The 18,021-nt window shown below is 33.4% G+C and overlaps 1 protein-coding gene across 1 annotated transcript; it reads left to right on the forward strand.

Moving 5' to 3' along the window:
• The first annotated feature begins 6,357 nt into the window (after positions 1-6,357).
• LOC133290674 (acetate--CoA ligase CCL3) lies at positions 6,358-12,167 on the forward strand. Its single transcript, XM_061488802.1, has 3 exons — positions 6,358-6,642; positions 9,613-10,200; positions 10,749-12,167. The coding sequence occupies exons 1-3, from the start codon at positions 6,427-6,429 to the stop codon at positions 11,643-11,645; spliced, it is 1,701 nt and encodes a 566-aa protein (XP_061344786.1). The 5' UTR covers positions 6,358-6,426; the 3' UTR covers positions 11,646-12,167.
• The last annotated feature ends 5,854 nt before the right edge of the window (positions 12,168-18,021 follow it).

Consider the following 18,021-nt stretch of genomic DNA (forward strand, 5'->3'; position numbering starts at 1 on the left):
GCAATTGAACTAAGGTAAGTTTCCTTAGCAGATAGCCACAACAGATCTTATGATATCCGGCCTAGAATCGGCCAATAATTTCCTACGAAAGTGTGCCATGTGTCACAAAATTATTGGCCACCAAATTCGCTACCAGTCGTAGCGAACTTTAACGCATGACAATCTAGTAAATTTTATTGTTTGCATGACAATTTGGTATATAAATACCAAAAATGTGGAACATTGGTTACTGTTCCAGGGTAGTAACTATGGCACAAATGAGCCTGATTAGTTTACGTCTGAAAAAGAAGGGACACTTCCATGTTTTTTTTCTATAAATTGGTTTAATTAATTTTGCCAACAAAATTTCAATCTTAGTAGCTGTCATTTAAGATGAGCCGCCCATAGTGTGTTATTCAAATTGGACATTTCGAATCTGCATGCTCCAATTTGAGGGGGGTATTAGAGGAACAAATGTTGTTTTGAAAATATTCTGCATTTAATGTATATGTAATTATAGAAATAGAATTAGTTGTTTGCATAATTAGCTAGTATGTTAATATTCTACATTGAATAGAGTTAGTTATTAGCATAATTAGCTAGTATGATAATATTATGCATTGAATAGAATTAGCTGTCAACATAATTATAAGATTAGAATGTATAAATGACAGTTAATAGTTTACATCTGAAAATGAAGTTACACTTCCATGTTTTTTTCTATAATTTGGTTTAACTAATTAATTTGCTAAAAAAAGTTTCTGTAATTCTTTTTTCTCTTTCTCCCTCACTGTATAAGGGCAATTATTATGGCACAATTGAGCCCGATTCTTGGTTGGATATCATAAATAAATTATGGCTATATGCCGGAGAAACTTGCCTTAGTTCAATTACTTCGTAATTATTTTCTGTCAAAATCTATGGTATGTTTCACTCCCTTGGATTTCTGATTAACAACTAAAGCAACTGGGATAAAATGTGATTTGCTATATCCATTCTTAATGAATTATATGTTTTTTTTAAAAAAAAATTATTATATGAAGAGAGGAGTTCCTATTAGCCAATTTTATGAAACTAATACTACGTCTTCAAATAATTTTATAACCATAAGTTCTAATTATCATTCACCAATCTTTCAATTGTGTTTTATCATCACGACCATGCTTTTCAATTTACTATTACCTCATCTCATGTATGGCTTGCTATGTTAATTTTGATATCCAATTCAATTATAACTTATTATTGCTTGGTTCTATTACTTTGAAAAGAACTTTGGAACTGTTATTTTTCTACGATCTGGATAATGAAGTAATTTATATTGTCAAATTATGCACAAAACCATTGGTAGTAACATAGCTTGTGTCTGCAAATAACAACAATAACGTGGGATCAGAAGACACATATAATGATAGTAATCATAAGGGTATTAATGTTCTAATCACATCGCATATAATTAGAACATACAGAATACCTTAGAATATAAAGGCTTAATGATAACAAAAAGTTTTTTACATGACCAGAATACAACCATCCCAAAATTCATAATCATGTAGACATAGATATAAATTACAGCCCATAATCTTAGTCCAAAAACATCACAGTATATAAAAACTATTATAATCAATCTTCATGGCCTTAGTTGGTCTCATACATGTAAACAAATTTGCATCCCTAACTGCTTTTCCCTTCTCTATCTCTGCAAGTTTGTTGGTAGGAGTTACTGCCAAATAATCAATGTCTTCATTTTGTTCACTGAATTCCTGTATATGTATTGAAGATCATATTGCATTCAGAAGTAAGGAAAAGAAGATAAAGATTATAAATAAGGTTACACATGTACTAAAGTCTTTTGTACAGTAGACAATATTTCATCTACTTCACTAAGTGTTTTTGAGGACACTATATTGTTCGTCATGCACAAATCCGTGTATTTAACAGGTTCACAATTACCAAGCATATTGCATAATCGTAGCAACGATAACATTTCAATTACATTATTATTCCATTAATTTTTATAATACAATAATTACACGTTCATCTTTTTTATTGTTCAAGAGTAATTGGATGATGTCCTCATCACAACAAACCCTGCTCACTTGGTAAGCACTTTTCTCATAAGAATTAATACAGTTTTTCTTGACATTGACTTTAAACATATATGACTTATCAATTAAAGCATTATCTTGAGAGTATTTGTCCAAGTCACCACCCTAAAATCAAATATGAAAATTACCAGTTAATGGGTTTATGTTAAGACAAGCAAATGAAATGAATAGTAAACCCACAAGACACATAAGACTTGCCCTTCGAAAATTCTGCTCACGCAATTCTGCAACTGTAAGGCATAACAGGTTGGTTGCATCTTTGTCAAACAAAACAATTGAAGCATAGTTTGTGTCGTCAACCACCCTGACTTGCAGACTGAACCTGCAAGTAGATGCCAGATTAAGTTTGGATGAACATAAGTTAGGATTGTAAGGCATTTTGTAAGGCGGGACGATAATGAACACAAGACTTACTTCAGATAATAAGTAGGCAGATAGATGTCACAATTTCTGCAATACCACTTGCCAAAATCCGCAAACATTGAATACGTACATTTCTTACAGCCTTTGTACCACTAGTTGAAAGCAAATTTGATGCCCTTGATAGTGGCATACGTAACACATATCATGGCCTAATTACACCAAACATTAACAATCAAGGTTGAGACTGCTATTATTTAACTCATGAAAGAGGCTACAATTAACATAATATACATTACTACCTCCCTAAAATCCTTGTTGTCACAAATAAAATTTGTAGCAGTTTCCTTCCAAAAACCAACCGATTGTGAATATGTGGATTGGTTCGAAAGTTGTGTCAGTTTCTGTGCATTGTCTGACTGTGCATTAGGAAATCTGAGTATACAACAACGTTGATTGACTTATTCTTATGGTAGATGAAAGAAGAATAACATGTATCAGTTACAAAATATAACCTAGATCTGAAAGCTTCGACCTCAACAAAATCAAGATTGAAAAAGAGCCTTGTAGAGAATTTTATATTGGACAGACCCATTTTACCTACATACAAACAATAAAGTAATGTATTTTTTATACAAACAGATAAAAAATGAACAACAACTGAAATTGATGCAGACAATATCACCCATAAATTTTTTCATTCGAGCAAACTGAATGATGATGACCGTCGTGTTGGTTGAATTTTCATTATGATATTTAATAACCTCTTCTGCATAGCTCTCCCATAGACAGCAATCAAGTCTTGTACCCCTTCAGAAATAGTTAAACATATAAGTGTATAAATACAGCAACATTCATATTATCACATTCCTATAAATATAAAAAACACTTGAAATTGTCCAGCTTTAAGATTATCATCTTCATCTTCTTTCCAGATACCATGTATCCCTTAGAATCACTAATTCCATAAAGAAATCCAATAACGTCTGCAAGCGCAATTTTCATTAGTTGTTATAGATGAATAATAATGCGTTTGAAGAAATGGAAGAGAACATTACCGACTAAACACGTAGTGTCATTAGGATAGTTTTCAACATCCTCAAATTCCATGAACGAAAAATCGTTGATATGAAGGTTGGCATCGACACTCGCTGTCACAATAGTGCTTAGATTAAAAGTAAGCCTGTACTCATGTTGCGTTGGCTTAAATTTTTCAGAATTAAGGCCAACACCAAAATTTCGTATGACATATATTCCACCTTCCGCTAGTCAATCTCTTATCCTCAGGGAACCCTGTACAGTCCCCTGAATCTTATCACCCTGTTATTACGAAAAAAAGGACCTATAAGCAATGTTTAATAGTTGTAGGAATTAAAAAATACTAATCTGTACGATAGACGTGCTTAATAAAACTCAGATGGTCATCTATTGAAATCATCTCGACATTGTCTCCCATCTCGGGTCGATGAAAGTTGGACTGCCTCCAGAGTTTGATAACCCTAACTTTGATCCTCCATTGCTCTTTAGATGATGCCAGATCACGGATGAGATCAAATCTTGTAGCCATTTCAACAGATATCGAAACATAAATTTTGGCCAGCGAACAGATGGATCTATCATATTTAATAAATAAGTACGAGTCAGCCATATCAGGAGCCCAACTTGGGAAGGAAATTTTTAGCTATAAACAGGATATGGCTGACTCATAGATGACTTGTACTTAACTTTTGTATTTAATACTATGATACATATAAGGGTATATACTATTATTATTTTTATTAATTTATTATTACTATTGTTATTAACCAGTTAAGTATGAAAATGAAACTTCAGCTATATATAGGATATTGCCGACCCATGACTGAGTTATACTTATCTTTTGTATTTAATATTATGATACACATAATGGTATATTTATTATTATTTTTATAAATTTATTGTCACCATTAAAGATTGCTTACCATTGGTTGACTTGTACTTATCTTTTGTATTTAATATTATAGCTATAAATAAAATATTATTGACTCATTGTTTACTCCTGCTTATCTTTTGTATTTAATATTATGAAAGATATAAGGGTGTATACTATTATAATTTTTATTAATTTATTAATACTATTATTATTAACCGCTTAAGTATGAAAAAGGAAACTTCAGTTATAAATAGGATATTACTGACTTATACTTGACTCATACTTCTCTTTTGTATTTAATATTAGGAAAATATTACTGTCATTTTGCATGAGACATCTTATCTCATTTTCTCTCACTTCGATTTTCGCACCCCACCTTTTTCTTTTTTTTCTTACAATGGTGGGATCCACCCATTTTCTCTCTACAACATAAGATAATTATCTTATGTAAAAGAAGATTAATAAAACCCTTAATATTATGATTGTTCGGTCCTGTTGAACCGTATAAGATACCTCATGGTTATGCGCTCAGAAATATTTAAAAGATAGATATCCGATTGACTTATAGTCAATACTCCAGCTGCGCATTATCAATAGGCATATAGCCAAGACGTAAGTGTGTGCACATTGTTGGCAGTGATAATAAATAGGTCAAAAGTGTGTCCTGCGGCTTTAGCCTCTTATGTATAAGGATTACCTTCGTAGGTTTTTACCTTTGAGATCTCCCAGTTGATATGAAATCTGCCTTGATTGATGGGGATATGGATCTTATCCCTTGATCCTCTCTAGATTATATGATTTTGATATCCCTATCCAATTTTGCTAGTAATAGAGATGTTAGGATATGGATCCGGTCCATAACAATGATCATAAATAGAATATTACTCGTACTTATCTTTTATATTTAATATTATGATACACATAAGAATATATACTATTAATTTTTTTTTTATTAATATATCTTTACCATTATTATTAACCTGTTAAATTTGAAAACAAATCTGATTCATGAAATTTAAAGACGCGGCATTTTTGTTCTCTCATAGCTTCTCTTTTCTAGTATTAAAGACTAGTGACTTCTCAGTATTAAAAAGACTAGTATTAAAGATACGTTGACATGTCATGAAAAAGAGTAATAAAAAAACTTTATACGACTAATAGATCAGAATTAAAATCAAGTTTATTTGCAAAAAATTAAATAAAAAATTCTCACTTATAATTACTCGAGTAAATACTTTTTTTTGGTCCTGATGCCCGCTTTAATCCCTAGCAAATAAAAAGATCCATCTTGGTTCCTAAAAAATTTAAAATAGACTCATTTTAGTTCTTCTAGGGACTAATATAGGTCTTTTTTGAATTTGTGAGGGACCACGATTTAGTTAAAATTGGTCCATTTTAAATTTCTTAAGGACTACGATAGACCTTTTTATTTGTTAGGAACTAGAATGGGTATCGTAAAATTTGCTTAGACCAAAAAAAATATTTACTCTAATTACTTTTTGACTTCCCTTATGGGAAAATAAAATTGAATTGATAAGGGTAACTTCCCAGCTCTGACTGGTTTTCAGAGTAAAAACATCTGGTCATTGCAGCTGAGAAAGGTGAAGCACACCAATTCACTCTGCACAAGTAACTGAACCAAAACAATTGTTTTGTTTTAGGGAAAAACAAATATAATGTTGTAAGACAATTTTTTTGTTATGCTGTAGAAACAATAAGTGTGAGGTTTATATGTTTAAAATAGAAAGAAAAAAATAAAAAAATAAAGCACAAATATCAATATATATGTAAAAAACTTTGTATTTGTAATGTAACGTGACAAATGCAAAACCCTTTGTTTTAAGATAGAAACAAAAACAAAAAAGCAATTCTCCATCGACACCCATAGTATAATAATAATTAACAGACGTTGGATCGACAAGACACGTATCCAATGATGCATTGTTGTCAGCTATATAAAGACCAGACAACGTCGTAGAGTAGCACTCGTCATACATTAAGTTTTGTTCTACCGTAGTAGCAGAAACTAGAGACTCTAGACAGAGAGATATAGAGAGAGGGGTGCAGGAAATGGTTGTGGCACGCGATATAGACGATTTGCCAAAGAACGATGCGAACTACACTGCGTTGACCCCACTGTGGTTCTTGGAAAGAGCAGCTACTGTGCACCCCACCAGAAGATCGGTGGTACATGGATCACGGCACTACACGTGGCATCAGACTTACAAGCGTTGCCGTCGACTTGCCTCTGCTCTTTCTAACCATTCCATCGGTCTCGGCAACACTGTAACTTTCTCTTTCTTTCTCTCTCAACAACTATTTAAATTTTCTTCTCTTTTTAAAGAAGAGAAAATCAGATTGTGTACTGTGTTTGTGTCCTGGATGTTATGGCTTTGCTTTTTCTCTTTTTGACTATTTTTTGTGACTTTTTTTTTTCCTGAAAAAAAAAAATAGCTTTTGGCTAAACGGACCGTTTAGTTATGTTGGAGATTTTATGAATTCGAAAATATACTTAATACTTTTGCATAATTGGGGGAATCAATTGCCCGTGGTTTATGTTTCTTTATTATTTTGTGTAGCTGAAATTAGCTCTAATCTTGCTTTCGTAATTGATGCCTTTGACTTTATATAAACTGATGAGAGATATAGTCTCACATTGGTTGTATGTGCAACCAATGTGACCTTTACAAGGCCTTAGGCACTCTCACCTTTTGAGCTAGCTTTTGGGGTGGTGTATCCCAAGGTTCTTTACATGGTATCAAGAGCCTAAGGAACGTTGATTTTTTTTTATTTTTTTTTTTCCGGTGAACCCACTGTTCATCGTATTTTACAATTTTTTTTTTCCGGAACTGTCTCGTTGTCAGTTTCCGGACGATTTTTCTTCTACTTTCACGCTTCTGTACCGTCAACCATCATCGTCCGGTGGAATTTTCAGGCACGCAGCACACCGCCGTGATCGTCTTGACAACGCGGTCACACCGGCACCAGCCGCTCCCTCAGACGACCTCCCACGCGCTCTCACGCGCGCGTGCAAGGTTTCAGCACGCTCCTCCAACTGGAGGCGCGTGGAGCCTCCTTTCCGGCCGCGGTTGGTTGCGTTCTTTTTCGTCTTGCTGAGACGCTTCTGGATCCGGTCTTGTTTTTCTGTTCCGACACCTTTTTTGCGTTGACGCACAGATCCCTCTTCTACCGGTTAGTTGTACGATCTGTTCTTTCTGATTTTTCTTTGATTATGGACTCTCCTGTCTCCAATGTTTCTGTTTCTGGGACTCCGGCTGGACAAAAGTCGGAGTCTCCTATTTTTTCAAATTATATCCTTGCTCCGTTGAGTGTGGATAAATTGGATGGGTCCAACTATGATACTTGGTCTTCCGATCTGCGACTTTGGTTGGATGGGCAGAATTATACATCTCATCTCACCACTAAGGCTGAATCTGTGGCGGAAAAGGAGCGCACACGGTGGAAGATGATTGATGCTCAGTTGTGTAGTCTCATTAAAGCTACTCTTCATCTGTCTATCAAACAAATTTTTCGACCTGCTGTTACTTGTGAAGCTATTTGGAGTCAGGCAAAAGCACTGTACACCAATGATACCCAGAGACTCTATGGTGTGTGTCAGAAATTGATGACTACCTTTGCTCCTCGGGACTTCAATTGTCCTATGACTGAATATTTGGGGCAAGCTCAGAGTCTACTTCATGATCTTAATGAACTTCTGCCTCTCAATGCGGATGTTTCTAAGGAACAGAACAACGTAATACACTGTTTATGCTGTTCATTTTATATGGTTTGCCTGACCATTTGTCTGCCAATCGAGATCAAATTTTAGGATCTGCTACAGTTCCTACTCTGGATTCCGTGATGTCTACCTTGCTTAGAATTCCCTCTAAGCCCTCTACGTCATCAGCACCTCCTATGATGCCTATACCCCCAGTGGATTCTGTTGACTCTTCCGCTCTTGCTGCTCAAGGGTATGGTCGTGGACGTAGAGAAGATTCTGTTGACTCTTCCGCTTTTGCTGGTCAAGGATATGGTCGTGGACGTCGAGAAGATTCTGTTGACCCTTCCGCTTTTACTCTTCATCCGTCTATCAAACAAATTAGCTCTGATCTCTTAATGCATTTGCAACCATACACAATGAAAATCTTGCTTTCGTAATTGATGCCTTTGACTTTATATAACCAAGTTCAGTGACCATGGTAATCAAATTACTTCCTTGTTATGGTCTCTGCACTGCGTAAAATACTGCCTTGTTATTTTGTTTTATGTTCCCTCATTTAACTTACAATTTATGACTCTCATGTTTGGGGAGTTTAATTCTAATGTAGTCAGTCACTGGTCATCAATAGGGTCTAAGTATGACCTTGCATTTCCGTTGGAGACTTGGAGTAGATAGCCAAATCATTGTTTAGCTTAATAAAATCAAGCAATAATTTTGTACCTAACAAAAAATAATAATAAACCAGTACTTGTTTTAGACCCAAATCTATGTTCTCTGTAACACCCCGTTGTACACCCGGTTCGTTATCATTATGTATAATTGTAACTGCGCTTAATATCATATATAATCATAATGATCCGGGTGTACAACACGGTGTTAAATTCTGTAAGCTTGTAAGATTTCTCAGAACCATGTTCTCTCCGAAATTCTTTTGATTATGTGTGTGAAATAAAGTCCAATGAATTGGTTTACCCTGCGTCTCTCTAGTAAGTTGTTTGTGCTTTCAGGCATCCAATAGCCTGTCAATTTTTTCCCCTCTCATTTATAACAAGAAGGAATTGACTACTGGCGAAGAAAATATGAAGTAAAATGGCAGAGATAAGAGATACTTCATTGTATAATAGACAAAACATCAAATTAGTTGCTTTATCTCTAGTTATTTTAGAGTTTTCATGAATCATATTCGGCATTTAATTTTGCATATTATTGTTGGTGTTCTTTGGCTTTTATCTTCTTAAGCATTTGTTAAAGTGGATCCATAAGATTTAGCTTCTTCAGTTATTATGTCTGCATGCAAATAATTAAATTTGCACACTAATTCATGTGAGTACCTATGGAAGCAGGGATTTCTGCAGTGGTTTCACTTAAGTCTGTTTACAACGTTTGACTTCATTTCCCATATTTTCGTTGTGTTAACTTTTATCTTATGTCCTTGATATTGTTTTCTGTTGTATTAAAGTGTGTTCACATCAAAAAAGTTTCCTTTATGTTTTTTTCTGCATAATACTGAAGTAGTTTTCTTATGCTGCCAACAGGTATCTGTCATTGCACCCAACACTCCAGCCCTTTATGAAGCTCATTTTGGGATTCCAATGGCAGGAGCTGTACTGAACAATGTTAATATTCGGTTAAATGCATCAACAGTAGCTTTCCTTCTTGGTTATTGTTCAGCAGCAGTTGTAATCGTGGATCAAGAGTTCTTTTCCTTGGCAGAAGAAGCTTTGAAAATCTGGTCTGAGAAAAGCAAAAGCTTTAAGCCTCCAATTGTAATTGTCATTGGTGATGAGAACTGCAATCCTAATGAGCTCAGATATGCTTTGGCCAAAGGAGCCATAGAATATGAGAAATTTCTTGAAAGTGGTGACCCTGAATATAAATGGAAACCTCCAGAGGATGAGTGGCAGAGCATTGCTTTGGGTTACACATCTGGTACCACTGCTAGTCCTAAGGGTGTGGTATTACACCACCGAGGGGCATATCTAATGTCTCTAAGTGGAGCTCTTATTTGGGGAATGCATGAAGGTGCTGTGTTTCTGTGGACGTTACCCATGTTTCATTGCAATGGCTGGTGCTATACTTGGACACTTGCAGCTCTTTGTGGGACAAACATTTGTCTTCGTCAGGTAAATTGATATGTTTTGTTTATGCCCTGCTATTATTGGGGTGTTTGAAACAAATTGTTAACTTGGTTTCCTTATTAGGTAATATGATGCTCATAACTTTTTGACAATTTCTAATTCTAGCTTGAAATTTGATGCTATTATAAATGCTAGTAGGTCAAATAGATGAAGGCCTCGTTGAGCACATGACTTATGAGCCTCTTAAATAATAGTGACATGCATGGATGAAATATAAATTTAATTTATAATGAACTCGAATATATTTTGATCAGGATTTCAGAGTTCTTCTGAATAGTAATCTTTTTTATGTTTTTCCGCTGAGTGACTGGTGGTAACATGCTAATTTTAAAGTTTAAACATACCAAAATCTGTTATATTTCAAAAGAACAATTCTCTGTTATGTACTGCTTGAAGTAAATCTGCTCAAGTATGCTGCTCTTTTCTTAACTAATAATGTTGTATACTTTTTGTGAGTTGTTTTCTTCAACAGCTAGTTACTTGATTGTTATTGATGTCCACCCTCACTCACCTTTCTTGATGCATTTACACAGGTAACAGCTAAGGCAATATATGCAGCCATTGCCGAATATAAAGTGACTCATTTTGCTGCAGCACCAGTGGTGCTTAACAAAATAGTCAATGCATCTCCTGAGGAAGCCATCCTTCCTCTACCTCATGTTGTACATGTGAATACAGCTGGGGCAGCTCCTCCTCCATCTGTTATTGCCGGGATGTCTGAACTAGGATTTCGTGTCACTCACACTTACGGTCTCACAGAAACTTATGGCCCTTCCACTGTATGTGCCTGGAAGCCAGAGTGGGAATCACTTCCCCCTGAACAACTAGCCAGGCTCAATGCAAGGCAAGGGGTGCGGTACATTTCCTTGGAAGGCCTAGATGTTGTGAACACAAAAACCATGCAACCTGTTCCTGCTGATGGTACTACAATTGGTGAGATTGTGATGCGAGGTAATGGTGTGATGAAAGGATATTTAAAGAATCCTAAAGCTAATGAGGAGGCCTTTGCAAATGGATGGTATCATTCTGGTGATCTTGCTGTGAAGCATCCAGATGGATATATAGAAATTAAGGACAGGTCAAAGGACATTATCATCTCTGGTGCTGAAAATATCAGCAGTGTTGAAATAGAGAATGTTCTGTATTCTCATCCTGCAATACTAGAGGCATCAGTGGTTGCAAGGCCAGATGAGAAATGGGGTGAGTCTCCCTGTGCGTTTGTGACATTGAAGCAAGGAGTGGATGGAACTAATGAGAAGCTTCTAGCTGAAGATATAGTTAAGTTCTGCAGGTCCAACATGCCTGCTTATTGGGTTCCAAAATCTGTTGTATTTGGACCCTTGCCAAAGACAGCTACTGGGAAGACACAGAAGCATTTGCTGAGGGCAAAGGCAAAGGACATGGGGCCTGTCAAGATGAGCAAGTTGTAACCATGTTACGTAGATGGTCATGAAAAAAAGAAGAAAAACAAAGCCTGCTAGTTGTTGCTCCGTGACTTGTGTGACTAGGATTGTTGTTAATGTTGTATTATTTATAATAAAAGCTTGGGAGCATATAATCATCTAATCTCTTGTTGTAAGAGATACTCCCTCTTATACTATAAACTCAACACATGATGAGATCTATTATGTGTTAAAAATTAAAAAGACAAATTTATCAATGTGTCTATAACATAATTCTCTTTTACTATATAAGAGAATAATTTTCCCAAAAGCTTTTGAGCAATTTAATATCAAACTTAACACCTTATCTAAAACTCTTCTCCTTGCGTTTGTGACACTGAAGCCTGGAGTGGATCAAGTTCTGCAGGTCCAAGACGCCTGCTTATTGGGCCCCAAGATCAGTTTTATTTGGACCGTTAGTAAAGACAACTACTGGGAAAGCACACTGAGGGCGAATGTAAAGAAGGACACTGGGCTTGTCAAGATAAGCAAGTTGTAACCATGTTACATAGATTATGATTAAAATAAAGCTGTCAGTTGTTGCTCCATGACATGTGTGAGTAGGATTTGTTCTTCATTTTGTTTTATCTATTATAAATTTTTTTTTGAGTATTTTAATAGAAATAGCGGAAATGAGATGTTAAGGTTGATGTGTATTTGTACAAACATATGTAAGATGTGAGAGAAGAGTTGTATAGGTGGCTGAAAACATCAGATAACATATATTGAGATGGTTTTAACAAAATATTTTGAAGATCCGTGGTTTTAAATAAGAAATAATGTTGATATAACCAAATCGTGGTAGCTCAGTTGGTAGCAAGCAAGTTAAGTAAGTGGAAAGGAACATAGAGTATTCATATCTGACCCGCCCCACACTATGGATTAGTCCTATAACTAACTCAAAAAAATCGAAATTGTGACGATACTGGAGGAGCTAACTCATCTCAAAGAACTAATTATAATTGGGTTACTCAATGAATAAATAAATATCAATATTGATGAATATTAATCTTTCACAACTTGTCCAAAACTACTTTATTGAGTTGTTTGTTTATGGTTTCATGTTTTCTTGTGTTGCAGGACAGCATGAGAGAAAAAAAAGTAGAAATAAATTAAATGTAGGTCTCACATTTTATATTAAAAAAGAAGAAAAAAATGTTTGTTATTTTAAATGACATAAAGTTATGTCATTTTAAGAGAGAGACAGACACATAATTTTTTTTTATTTAAATTTTAAATTATAAAAAATCACTCACTTTCTTTTTCCCATGATTTCTATTTTTCTGTGTCTATCTCTCTTCTAAAATGACATAACTTATGTCATTTAAAATGATAAACACCAAACCCAAAAAAGAAAAAAAATTAATTGACATGGAACATAAAAAAGTTTTGCTTTCCTGTAACACGAGAGCATGATTTTCGTTTGTTTATTTATGCAAATACGGGCCCTAAACTTTGTTACTTGATGTAAACGGAATTGAAATTTTGGTCCTGCTTTTATAGCTAGAGTTACATATTTTCTTGGGGTTTACAGGAGGCACATCAGCAAAATCGTCTTTTCTCATTCACATCCTCGTATGGGGCGGAAAGGTGAACTCGTTCCTATCTGCTAGTTGTTTGTAACGTTCCATAAATCTACATATAATAATAATATAACCAAAACATTACTGGATGGCTGCAAAGAATCAAAGATCCAAATATTAAGGTTGGCAATCACACCCTAATCTGTTATTGTCTGCCACTACTACTCCTTAAGGGATTCAATTATGGCAACAAATCGTGTAGTCCTACATAAAAATCTTTATCATTTCCTGAGTAGAAGAATCAAGAACTGATATTCATTTATTTATTTATTTTTGCTTTTTAATGTGATTTGAGCAATGACCTGTAACATCTAGAAGCTCAGATCTTTTGAAAAATGAAGTGGCGTAAATTAGAATTAAACTAGCTGGATAATGCAAAGGTTCTTGCCAATTAGTTATTCAAATTAATAATCTTTGTACAATGGATACCACAATTTCAATATCTTAACTACCATGATTTGATTGACTGTCTCAAAGATATTCCTTGCAATATTTCTTAGACTTGGGTTCCAATTTTCCATAGAGAAGGACCCCACTATATTCCATTGGGATATAGTAAAAACAAACCAATAACCTCTCTACCTAGAGTATGTTACTGCTTTAAACAAACATGGTAATTGAAAACAGAACATTGAACAGAGAACAAAAAAATATGTAAAATTTTAGGAACTTATGATAGGGAGAGAGAGCTTCAAAATTAGGTAGGTAAAACTTTTGAAAAGTCAACTCAAAGTACGGGATTAAAGAAAAGTGATGAACGACAATTAATAACTCAAATCATGTAATCAATAAATTATTGATCTTTGGAGTTTAACATGATTTTAACTTCATCATGTAAGGAAACTTCCAATTGGGTAACTAGTTTTTGGAAAAGCAATGTGATCACGTCACTTGGGGTTTAAGGATAAGAATGTATCCCCGATCACAAAAGCAACTACACCATGCTTATATACCATGCCACTGTTTTGGACTTTAGACTGTTAGAAACAACATTCTTATAATCTGTTGCTGATGTGGTTCTGGTTCAGTGGTTCTCATCTATCTGATATGGATCAGCCAAGTAGTCAGGTAGCCATGCATATCTATGTGAAGATGGATTTGGTTTCATTGGTGCATGTAACTATTCTTTTGTTCTAATCCAAAAATCTTCGTCAAAATCAACACACTCCCAAAGGATAGGATTTGTGGGTCCATTTTATTTATGATCCAGTTAGATCTGTTCAGCCCCCATTGCTTTTGCCACCTTCACAATCTATCCCTTAATTCCCTCTTTTCGCTTTCATCCTCTATCTATCTCATTGCACAACGCCAGACGTACCCAACACATCATGCATGAAAGTTGTACTCAAATGTGAATTGGATATGATGCATGTTGGTAGCAACCACAATAATATAATAATACTCGGTTTCAATATTTATATATAAATTTGATTCTTTTAGGGGGTGTGACAAAAGTATAAATAAATACATATTTTGATAAAATAAATATTCCAAAAATAATTAAATTAAAAATATGCATTATTTCATAAATAAAAGGGAAAATTTTCTTTTGTTTTTATTTATTAAATTTGGTTCAATGGATGATTGATTACTTACTTTTATGTATTCTCACCAAAGAATGTGATTCATATATATATATATATATATATATATATATATATATAGGATCTTTTGACATCAGTGTCAACTTTGACACTGGTGTCAAAGGAGAGCCATTGGATAAAAAAATATCAACGACTCTGATTTGTAAGCATATATATAGAGGTAGGATCCTTTGACATCAGTGTCAAATTTGAAATTTGACACCTCATCAAAGAGCCATTGGATCAAAAAAGATCAACGGCTCTGATTTGTAAGCATGTGACATCATTGATCTTTTTTAATCTAACGGCTCTCAGATGAGGTGTCAAATTTGACACCGGTGTCAAAGGATCCTGCCTCTATATATATATATATATATATATATATATATATCAGAAAAATATTTCTGCAGTTACCGGAGATAACTTATCTGCATTTACTTCCAAAACGATGTCGTTTTGGGATTAAAATATTAAAAAATTACAATTATAAAAACTAAAATAACCCTGAAATAAATTAAAATTACAAAAATACTATGATTTCTGTCCCAAAACGGCATCGTATTGTGCTTATTGCAGATAACTTATCTGCAGTAATTGCAGAAAAAATGAACCCTATATATATATATATTCATTATATAGGAAGAAAAAAAAGTGATCCATACTTTGAAATTTTGGGTTAATAACCCCAAAGGGTAGCTCAGTTGTTGGCAACTCAGCTTCTAAGGATTTGCTTGGGTCTAGGATTCAAACACTATCTCAAGCAAATTCTTGAAAAATTTTGGGAGCCAGAGGATGTGCCTCTGTCTTCGAATAGGTGATTAGTCTCATCCTTCCTCCGGTAGCGAAGCTCAATGCACCCGTTGTTCTAAATAGGGGTAGTCTTCGGGCCGTACTCCGAGGACAAGATGACAGGATATACAAAAAAAAAAAAATGGATTAATTGCTTTTCGGTTTGGACTCTCGAATTGCTTATTAGTTAATCAAATACTAAAATTGGATTAAATGTTGGCAAACTGATTTCCTTCACCAAGCATCCTTCTTTACCACTAATCAAATACTTAAATATTAGTTAATCTTATCCCAGTCCTTCTTTATAGACATAGAAAAACTAATGGAATCAAATAAGCATCACAAAAATAATAAGAGGACGATTTAAATTCATTTAAGGGAACAACACGATAATGTTTTAAAGAAGAAAAAAAAAACAGTTTGTAAACTGCAATGCAATGATTGAAAGAGTGAAAGACACACAAATTGACTTAATATTAATAAAAAAAATAATTAGTGTCTTATCTCGTTTCTTGAAGGTTTTCAAGTGGAACTAGAGTTAAAGTTAGTTGAGTGTCCGTTGGTGACATCGAATTGAATTAGTTATATGGGGTATTATGTTCTGTTTTTTTTTTTCTCCTTAAAACTGTTTTGTAAAATAGTTATGGAAACAGTTATTTTCTATATTTTTTTATTTTTGAAAGTTAAAAACTAAAATAGAAAACAAAAACAACTCAGACACATTCTTTAAATTTGATTCTAAAAACAAAAAAACAGTTATAATTTTCAAAATATTTTTTACAAAACAGGCCTTAACAAACGAGTTTTTTAGTTTTTTTGTTCTAAAAACTAAAAAATTATTTTTAAAAACAACAATCAAAAAGAGCCATGGTCTCTGTATATTCTGTTAAACAATATGGTCCCACACGACATAACGTACCTATGGTGACTCATGAGTTTTAGTTTTTTAGGAGCAAGAAGGAAATAAATAATTTTGAGTACCCCTTCTTAATATATTTTGAACTTTTTATATCCTTTAAAATTAAATATTTTTTCTTAGCGCTCATCTTGATTCTTTCAAATTTAAATTTTTCAAAAAAATTATAACGTTCTCATATTTTGTATGTTAATAAATTTTTTGGAAATTTACTGTACTATATGCCGGTTTTGTCGTATTTTAAATGCAACAATGCTAATTAGGCTGAAGTTTTGCTATTTTGACAAGTGCTTTAATAAATTATTTTAATAATTATCTATATTATTTTGTGATTAATTTTTAAAAAAGTGATAAGAAAACTTGATGATAAACAAATGATCATAAATTAAATGTCAGTGACAATTATATATAAAAAAAGCATAAAATGACCTGCCTAAAAATGTGTATTTATAAGTTTGAAACCGATCATCGAATTTTGAGTTGTTACATACAAAATCTTATAAAGAAAAAACCATAAAATTTAAGTTGAGGGAGATTATATTTACAACCTCTTTTTTTTTTATAATCTCTTGCGATCACTTTTATGGTTGTTGAATCAAAATCAAAGTTAATTTGATTTTGATTCAACAACCATAAAAGTGGTTGTAAGAGTTTGTAAGTAAAACCTCTCGCATTGCATGATATTTTAAATTTAGGAATAACTTTTAAAGTATAAATGAAGGTAAAATCTAAATTAAAAAATTTAAAAGAAAAAAAAACTTAAAAACTATAAAAGATTGTGTAAAATTAATGTAAGTAGAATTTAAAAATATTGCATAAAAAAGAAAAAATATTAAAATTATAAAAAGATATGCATAATCAATTAATAAAGTTTGAGAGTAAAAATAACTGAGATTTACCACGAAACACATAAGTCAACTCGTAAAGGGTTGTTCTAACTTAATAAGTGGTCTAGAGTTTGAGTCTTATGTACGCAGCTGTGTTAAAAACTTGGCTGAAGAGCTTTTCCGCCCTTATGGTTCTGCCTGACTCGACCAGATTAGTTGATTAATTGATGAATCGGCGGAGAAATATCTAAAAAATTTAATAATTGAGATTTTGAGAGAGAAAATTTGTAACATAAAAAGAGAAGAAATTAAAAATAATTACTTTAACTGTATAATCAAGTATGATTCGAGGATAAAAAACCTATCATAAAAAATTGAAACTAATTAATAATTCGAGATTTAATAGAAACACGTAAAATAGCAATTAATTATGTCTCGAGAAAGAAAGTAAAATTAAAAATTAACAGATCCAGATCACCTTTGTATAATTATGATTCTTCACATTCTCATGTCATGCTTTTTTTTTCACATGAAAGGATCCAGATCTATATACTAATTGGAAATAAATCTTCTCATGTGACAAAAAATATGACATGGTCATGTGAGAAGGTGAATCAACGGTTATGATTTGTTAACTAATTATTTCAATATTTTTTGTCTTTCTTC

Source organism: Gastrolobium bilobum, unplaced genomic scaffold (genome assembly GCF_033153095.1).
Source record: "Gastrolobium bilobum isolate Gb01-03AN ecotype WA unplaced genomic scaffold, APGP_CSIRO_Gbil_v1 utg5903, whole genome shotgun sequence".
In the NCBI taxonomy this organism is placed as follows: Eukaryota; Viridiplantae; Streptophyta; class Magnoliopsida; order Fabales; family Fabaceae; genus Gastrolobium; species Gastrolobium bilobum.

Bases quoted from the DNA above. Each gene is read 5' to 3' on its own strand.
- LOC133290674 (XM_061488802.1), top strand. From the start codon at position 6,427: ATGGTTGTGGCACGCGATATAGACGATTTGCCAAAGAACGATGCGAAC. The intron at 6,643-9,612 runs GTAACTTTCTCT...TGCTGCCAACAG, and splicing joins CCATCGGTCTCGGCAACACT to GTATCTGTCATTGCACCCAA. The intron at 10,201-10,748 runs GTAAATTGATAT...GCATTTACACAG, and splicing joins CAAACATTTGTCTTCGTCAG to GTAACAGCTAAGGCAATATA.